Source organism: Bombina bombina, chromosome 6 (assembly GCF_027579735.1).
Source record: "Bombina bombina isolate aBomBom1 chromosome 6, aBomBom1.pri, whole genome shotgun sequence".
In the NCBI taxonomy this organism is placed as follows: Eukaryota; Metazoa; Chordata; class Amphibia; order Anura; family Bombinatoridae; genus Bombina; species Bombina bombina.
In genome coordinates this window covers 1,041,520,344-1,041,529,492 of record NC_069504.1, presented here as the reverse complement: position 1 = coordinate 1,041,529,492, position 9,149 = coordinate 1,041,520,344, and the positions used below count along the sequence as shown (strand labels likewise).

The 9,149-nt window shown below is 36.0% G+C and overlaps 1 protein-coding gene across 1 annotated transcript in view; it reads left to right on the top strand.

The window, feature by feature from the left end:
* Positions 1-464: 464 nt before the first annotated feature.
* The window catches only part of LOC128664108 (potassium voltage-gated channel subfamily KQT member 1-like), a 327,070-nt gene continuing 318,385 nt past the window's right edge, over positions 465-9,149 (top strand). Inside the window, exons 1-2 of the mRNA XM_053718799.1 lie at positions 465-596; positions 1,304-1,795. Coding sequence (XP_053574774.1) covers positions 1,473-1,795 — 323 coding nt within the window. The 5' untranslated portion in view covers positions 465-596; positions 1,304-1,472. The remainder of the gene's footprint in view (positions 597-1,303; positions 1,796-9,149) is intronic.

Genomic DNA, 9,149 nt, shown 5'->3' with positions numbered 1-9,149 from the left:
GGATAAATCACATTTATATGTGTCCTACATTTTTTTTAGTATTCAGTCAACATTTACATCATTCACATAATATGTTAGACATGACTTTCAGTGGTAAACCCACCATGGAGCAATGGTGTGTGCCTATGTAAACGTATATTGGAGAAATAATGGTATGAATGGAGGAAGTTTTTTTTTTCAGATTGTGTTTCTCTGCCCGGAACTTTGAAATATTGTTATATTCTCCTATATGAGATAAAACATGACTAGAGACAGTGGTATACTATAAGTATTAGCTTTGGATAATACCCCAACTTCTGCAGTGTTACAGTTAGGTGTTATTGTGTCTGAGGAGGCAGGATGCCTTTGGAAGTACCTGCAGGATGAATGGGGAGGGAGGGACAGGGTCTGTGCCAGTGGGAGGTACAGGATGATGGCAGAGTAAAAGCTTTGAGCGGGGACACACAGATCTCTGTCACTGCATGCAGATATTGGAGGGATTCGTGGAGGAGGACTCTGTAATGTTTCAGCTAGAAAGCAGTAATGGTATTGTGATGCATAGATCTCTGACAGAAGTTGTACACAGAGTGATATTATGCCAGCGTCCCCTGAAAAAGGTGAGATCAGTAAAGGTAAAGGGTGGGACATACAACAATAGAAGATGACTAGTTGCAGGTGATCATTTTCTGTGTTCATTAATCTAATGAATATTAGAATATTGTGTTACGTCGTGAAAACATAGTACTATTGAAGATTTCCTGTTATATGTATTTGTGTAATAACATATATAGGATAGAGTAAAAATTATATTACACGCCTCTGGTGGTGTTGGATCCATTCCTGTGAAGTGTTGGTGCGATGTGATGCTATTCTGTGTTATTGAGACAAATACCATGGTATAATGCTTTACAGATAAGGCTTATGTTTTATTATGATTTACAAGTAAGTTATTATTGACTTATTATGAGTGGTTTAAAACTTTGAATGAATTTTATACGTGTTGATAGTGTTTGTTTGTTTCATGCCCATGTAATTAGATATGTTGTGGTTGTATCTTTATTATCTTTTACAGGTGGTAGACAGTTGGAATAATACATTGAATATCTTGTTTATATCAAGCAATAAATTATTTGGGTTTATGTATGTATATATATATATGTGTTTTTCTGTAGATTAATGTATGATTTTATTTTTTTGTTTATAGACACTTAGTTGCATAGCTATTTCTGTATCACGTTATCTCTGCATTTATATGATTGTGTGTGCTTGTTTGTTTTTGTAAACTCATATGTTCAGTGACCTTGTACTGTTCTCCTTGTTACAGAGCTATGAGTGACAGTGGGTGACAGCAGGTGACAGTGGGTGACACAGCTGTGATCCCGTCTGTGGTGACTCTGAGCAGCACTTTGATAAGAGGGATCAGGTCCCACAGTAGCTTGCAATCTAACACCGTCTCCCAGGATGTGAAATATTGATCAGTGGCAGTCTGCGGCATGTCGTGCAGCAAGGGGGAGTGCAGGGGGGTCCCCCTCTACAGCTTCTACTCAGCCCCCCCTGCCTCGGACCCCATGCATTACTCTTCTGTGGCCCTCAGTGCTGCCCCCCCCCTCAACAATGGCTCTGGAACCCCCCGCTCCTCCCAGGACCCTACTCTACAGGTGAGCAGTCAAGCTGGGGGTACAAGGGACGTGCGCACTGACTCCTCACCCAAGTGCTTCTATCGCCACTACTTGACCCGCACCAGCATGCAGGGGGATATTTACAACTTCCTGGAGAGACCCAGTGGCTGGAGGTGCTTCATATACCACTTCAGTGTGTGAGTACCCAGCTGTATACCTCTTCTGTTTATACACACCCACAAACACAATCATTTGGCACCTATCTTCTGGGACAAAACACTGGACTAAGGTGACCACTGGTTTGGCAGCAGTTTCTTTATACTCTAGGCAGTATCACATTTTGATGCTATCTCTCCCTTGTCTAGCTGTATAGAACAAACTGGCATCACTTTTCAAGCTTTATGATAAACATCATGTTATTTCTCTTTTGTAGTATGGAACATTGTGTTTCTTCTCCTAAGTAGTATGTAACTGCATTAACCATAGCACTGATGGCCAACTTCCTAACACATGAGGGCCACATATAAATATTTTAGATGCCTTAAAGGGATACTGAACCCAATTTTTTTATTTCATGATTGAGATACAACATGCAGTTTTAAGCAACTTTCTTATTTCTTCTGTTATCAATTTTTCTTCTTTCTCTTGGTATCTTTATTTGAAAAAGGAGGAATGTAAGCTTACGAGCCGGACGATCTTTGGTTCAGAACCTGGGTACAGCTTGTGGATTGGTGGCTAAATGTACCCACCAATCAGCAAGCGCTATCCAGGATGCTAAACCAAAAATGGGCCGGCCCGTAAGCTTTAAATTCCTGCTTTTTCAAATAAAAATACCAAGAGAATGAAGGAAAATTGATAATAGGAGTAAATAAGAAAGTTTCTTTAAATTGCATGCTCTATCTGAATCATGAAAAAAAAAATTGAGTTCAGTATCCCTTTAAGGGATGCATATACTTTTTGTGGCTATGAAAAATACAAATAATTATATAATTCCTAATAATTTCCACATTTTTCATCCCTGATCTAAAGCATTAAACATTGTTTCGCTGTCTGTTTGCAGTAAATACACTTTGCTGTACATTGCTTTTAAGATCCATTGTATAGTGCATAGTCAATGTTGTATTGTAGCACATACATTGTATGATTTCTTAATATATATATATATATATTTATGTTTAGTAAACCATGACTCTATGATGCTCTGTAAAGCTTATTGGGTCACTATCCTTTTGCAGTGTGTGACTATATCACTTTTTCCTGGAGTACCTTCCTTCCGTGGTGTGCTCTATTGCAGTGCATACACTATGTGATTTATTGTGGTATATAGTTGACTATGTCTGTTTTAATTGAAACTAAATTAGTATTTTATTATTTATTTTGCATATTGTACACCATGTCACATCTCTTACAATGTATTGCACACTCTCAGGTCCCTTGCCGTACAGATTTTCATGCACGTAAAGCACTAGCCTAAATATACTAAGATGTCCAAATGTTCTCAAGTGAGACAAATTTCTCAAAATGTTAAGTAATGCTCAGCTGCATAACATAGGGATTGGAGATTTGAGATGAGCCTTTTAGTGACTGTCCGGCAGTAAATAATAACAGTCCAATAACCAATAAATAGGTCTTTGGTGTCTGTCTTTTTCTATTATCAAGCTTCATACGGAGCTTGATGCCCCGTGTTTCCGGCGAGTCTTCTAAAGAACACTGCTCCATAACCTGTCCACCTGCTCTGAGGCGGCGGACAGAAATCGACAGAAATCAACCCGATCGAATACGATCGGGTTGATTGACACCCCCTGCTAGCGGCCTATTGGCCGCAAACCTGCAGGGGGTGGTATTGCACCAGCAGTTCACAAGAACTGCTGGTGCAATGATAAATGCCGAGAGCGTATATGCTGTCGGCATTTATCGATGTGCAGAGGACATGATCCGCTATATCAGATCATGTCCGCTATCACAATCATAAATATTCCCCTTTATATCCTCTCACCACCTCTTAACCCCCTGCTTTCCAAACGACACTGAGCCAGGTGGCATTGGAAATATGGTAAGGGGGAGGCAGTTAACTTACAGTTTATTAAACTCTCAATATATTTTTTTTTTACAATATTTAGAATGATGGTGTATATTTTCATATATTGCAGTGTATAGCTTTACATAATTAACTTATAACTTGCTTGCATTGTGTAATATATTTGTCCAGTTTATCAAACATTAAATCCTAAACAGTATATTTTAGCACTATATATGTCTATTATTCAAGTGCAGTATATAACAAATTGATGTTTTTTCTTTTTACAGAGAGCTAATATTATTCCTCTGGAGCATAGACAGATGTCATTAAAATGCCCTGTATAATTATACATATTAGTCACTTATATAATGCCAGCAATATTAACACTTACATGTATCTGTCTCTGTATCCTTAAATACTATTAACAGCATTCTGACTCAATTAATGTTGATGTGCTATATCCAGGAATATCCTGCTGATTTGTTGCCAAGTTTTGGGATTGATCTTTCTCTCTAGGACAGAGCTGCTCACACAACTAATCGTGCTGCATTGCTAAGCTGTCAGCTGTGCAGATGTTGTGATGAATGGCCGGGATAATCTGATGGTTTATCTCTCCATGTAATGTATGGTGAGGATATTATCAGCTGTGGTGTTTGTTGTCCTGAGCAGCTGTCTCTGCCTTCTCTTTTTTCATGGATCCAGAATGTGTAAGTTATGGCCATAGATATCTAGGCATAGCCGCTATATCATTAGAGGAAACTATGGTGGACAAATTTGTTATCTTATCTGAACTGGAATAGTTTTTTTGCAGTAGAGTCAGCTCAGGTCTCCATACAATTTACTAACTCTAAAATGTTGTAAGGTTTTTTATATCATGTTACTCAGTCAATTGATCGCTGTCTGGAAGCAACACATTACACATCCCAGTTGCCTTCTTCACTTGCGTTATGAGAGACATATTAAATCTCTCGTAGTTGTCAAGCAGTGAGCTTTACCTAAGATTAACATAGAAACATAAAATTTGATGGTGGATAAGAACCAAAAAGGACCATCAAGTGAACCCATATTAGATATTACTTTTTTCTTAGGATTGTCTTATGCATATCCCAGGCAATTTTTTAATTCCTTTACAGTCTTGGGGGTAGATTTATCATATGTCGAGCAGACATGATTCGCTATAGCCGACTAGCTTTTTTAGTGTTTACCACCTCAATTGGTAGTTTGTTCCATTAATCTTCCTCACATTTCTCCTGAATCTGCTACCCTCTATCTTAAGATTGTGACCCCTTGTTTTGGCATTTGTTTTTGTTTTTTTGTGGAAAATGCTTTCCCATAGCATGTTTCATAAGTTTTCTTGAGTTTGTAGATCTCCGGGGAACAGGCTTCATTTAATTTACAATCCAGAGTGTGCTGGGGGAATAGATACTACACCATAAAGTTATTTTTGCTTTGCTCTATAGAAAGGATCAGATCTTTTTTTTTTCTTACCTTGCATTGGAATGGGCAGAATCCATGTTATTTATGTTTACCCTTTAAATTTACAATATCTAGTTATGTTACAAGGGAATGAACACACAATTAACCAGTCCAAACCTGTATTTGGACTGGTTAGGAATATTTTACCAACCAGCCGGAAAAGTATTCTAATATTTCTTTATTCCCCAAGGCAACAAACAGCATTTTGCGTAAAGGTACATAAAGACCTTGTAATTAAAACACTTGTGTGTAGTGTTGCAATAAATTAACATATAGGCCCAGTATAAAAGATTAACATCCTGTTTGCTGCAGCTATTTTTCAATATACAAACTCCCTCTGCCACTTACCTTATTTGGAGGAGCCAATTTGGAGTAAACAGAACTTGTCATTGAAAATTTTCAGTAATAATTGCATTCTTTTACTACATCTTATCTAACCCCTCTGGTAAATCCAATTAGGGATATATATATTGTGAAGTATGTAGCTGAGTTTAAATATAAGAAAATGGGCCAAAATAAAAAAAGCATATTATAAAGTGTTTTACTGCATACAATGAAGCATTTTATATTACAATCTTAAGGTATATAATGTGTAGGTATAAGTATAATGTCCCTTTAATCCAATTTATATCTTGGATGACAGCTCCCTTGTTTTACATAGCAGGTGCAATCTTCTTAATGTATTCAATTCATAATGAGTCAAACTCATATTTGGACTGGTTAGGAGCATTTTACCAACCAACCGGAAAAGTATTCTAATATTTTTTTTTTTCTATTATTTCCACCCTGATTTTGAAGATGCCCACTATCATTACTTAAAGGGACACTGTAACCAAAAATTTTCTTTCGTGATTCAGATTGAGCATGAAATTTTAAGCAACTTTCTAATTTACTCCTATTATCAAATTTTCTTCATTCTCTTGGTATCTTTATTTGAAATTCAAGAATGTAAGTTTAGATGCCGGCCAATTTTTGGTAAACAGCCTGAGTTGTCCTTGTTGATTGGTGGATAAATTCATCCACCAATAAAAAAGTGCTGTCCAGATTACTGAAACCAAAAAAAAGCTTAGATGCCTTCTTTTTCAAATAATGATAGCAAGAGAACGAAGAAAATTTGAAAATAGGAGTAAATTAGAAAGTTGCTTAAAATTGCATGCTCTTTCTGAATTACAAAAGAAAAAATTTGGGTTCAGTGTCCCTTTAAAAGTGTGTTATTTTTTCAAAGTCAAATTTGATTGTAAAAGTTTAAATCAAAAATACAAAGTAGACAGAATTGACCTTTGTTTGAAGGCAAAAAAGGTGCAAGCATAAACAAAGAAATCAACAACATTTCAAGCCTACACATAGCCCTTAATCATACCTAACACACATAATTAAGGACCATATTTAGGCTTGAAACTTCTTTTTCTGTGTGGACCCATTTAAGACAATAAATGTTGAAAGAATTTGCATCTGGATTTACTTATATTCAATCGTTACTGTATTGAAAATGTGCTTGAATGCACTCATAAAAGGGCTTCAGATGTCGGATACTGAAGTAGAGGATTTTTTATGAGGTTGAATGTTTTTATAAAAAAAATGGGGTTTACCCGGCTATCAAAATCCTCTGTAAAAGTATTGGATAGGAATGGTTTTGCATCTTAATGTTAATTATCTGCTTGTTCTCTCAGTCAAGAGACAAAAGTGCTGGAATGGAACTTTTTTTTTTTCTTTTTTAAATAATTTTTTATTGAGATGCTACGAACAAGTGCATAATACAAGATACGTCACGAGCTTGTCATACAGTCACGTGTACAGGTAACTTAAAACAACAACAAAATTCACAAAAAATATCCAAGTAAAAGGTTAAGCAAGTAACATGACATCTCATTTTGTGTTTGCAACACAGTGCATAATGTTATCAAGTGATATATGGTTACATAAGTTTGTTCTTCTGTAGGAATGTGTATTATAATCATCAAAATTTTATTACAGTCTAGCTAAATTCAGGTGATCAGACAAATATGAACACTTATTACAAAATCAGTAGTAGTAGCATAATAGATCATTTGTCATGCTGTCTATTCTAGATCAATCTAAACAATGTGTTTGTCATACTGCAGAGTCTATGTATAATTGTAAATCTTTTAGGATCTCTGGAAGAAAAAAAGAGATGATTGAGGGATAAATTAGGTAAGTGAAAGGTTTCTATAGGATATATTTTCCTTTGCTTATGAAGTAAGCTCAATGGTATAAGTAGGAGGGAGAAGGGGGTGGGAACCGAGCCTGCAGTGAGAAAGATAACATTTTAAGGCTGGGTTGGTAAAGAATTTATATAACATTGTGAGGAGAAATAAGATCTATTCATCAAGTGTTGACCATATAATGCACTCAGTCAGCTGTAATTTGGTGTGGGGGGGGGATTACTTGTTAACATATGGGAAATAATGTAGCTATCATTTTATAGACCTATCAACATTGCTGTTCAGACTGCAGGTCAACTTAGTAGTGTCCGAATCTATGTGGGTCTATCTTTAATAGATTCGGAGAGAGGATGATGTATTATGTGGTCCTCTGGATTAGGTACATGTTGGAGTTACATATATGTAGGAATGAAAACAAAAAAAACCCTATTAAGAGAATAGGGAAAAGTATGCTCTTTCTACACATAAAGTTTATATTTTTCCACTTAAAATTTAACTTTTACTAGTTATAGTTAGAAAAGGCAGCATAAATAGAAATTGTATCTAGCGTGCCAGAAAAATAGTTAAAAACACAACTCTGTAACTGTGACTTGTATAAAGTACTTCAATGTTGCTGATTTTAGGTTGTTTATCACATATGAGGAGGAGGAAAATCAATGATATTAGGTAAATGTAAGAGCCTCTATTTAGGAGCTGTGTCCTGTATTGCCCTATATTGGGGTAGATGAGCCACTTTTTTACACTAAATATGCTATAAATCCCTTCCCCATCCTTCCCACAATATGTCCCAAATGTTACAACAACAAATAAAAATATCAATTAGTAGATAGTCTGAAATGAGTGCAGTTAAAATAAAGTTAATTCAGTTAACTCACATATGTAAAGTCACCTAAATGATAATGAAACTATACAGGTTACACATATGATAGCATATGCCTGAGACAATCTCGTTCTTCATCATTCAGTCACAGGGTTATAGGTCCTATACCCCCCACAGACGACAAAGTGTTCCCCTTTAACTAAAGTTACCCTATAGTTGTCATATCAAATTGTAGTTGACCAAAAAGGCTTAGTGGTTCTAATTAAGTATATATAGGATCAAACTAAGTGTACAATAGATGTAACTATACATGGTATACAACAATAATTACCGTAAAACAGCAGCTTTATAGATGCTTTATGGAGGGAAGGGAAACGATCAATTGCAATAGTTATTTGAGCATAGGAGAATATCATAGTATCCAAAGACAAGATATGAGCCATCAGGCATCGTAGAAATACATGTTTAACATTACTTTACTGTTTTATGTAACAGGCTAGAATTAGCGGAAGCAATAGTGTCATAGAAGGGTTTGCCGATATATAACTTACAAAGCTATTCAGTTCTGGCTAATTTTTGCACAAGAAGATTCTTGGCTTCCTTTACCAATCACACTTACTTGTAACTATCCTGTAAATTCAGGTCAAGTAAAACTAAGCACAATATCTCCCAAGGGAATGTTTCTATATCTAAAAGTAAATAAAATAGTACATTGACGTTATGCAAGTTATAACTTTGGATAAAGTGGTATCAAATATAGAATCTATGCATAGTTATATCTCCTCAACTTTAAAGCATTAGCCAAGGAGAAGGAGTTCCAACTGCCTGCAAACGAGATGAGAAGCGATTACAGTCAGTAATTAGCCTACCCCAGATCTCTATTGTAAAAAAGTCCCAAAACAAGAAAACGTCCAGCAATATGGCTGTCTCAAGAAGTAGAGGAGCGGACAATGTAGGTATAATTCTCAGTGTGTCTTCCTCCCATTGCACAATAGCTGTTGCGGTCATCGCTTTGATACTAGTGGAATTTTCCATTTTCCTCTTGTACATTA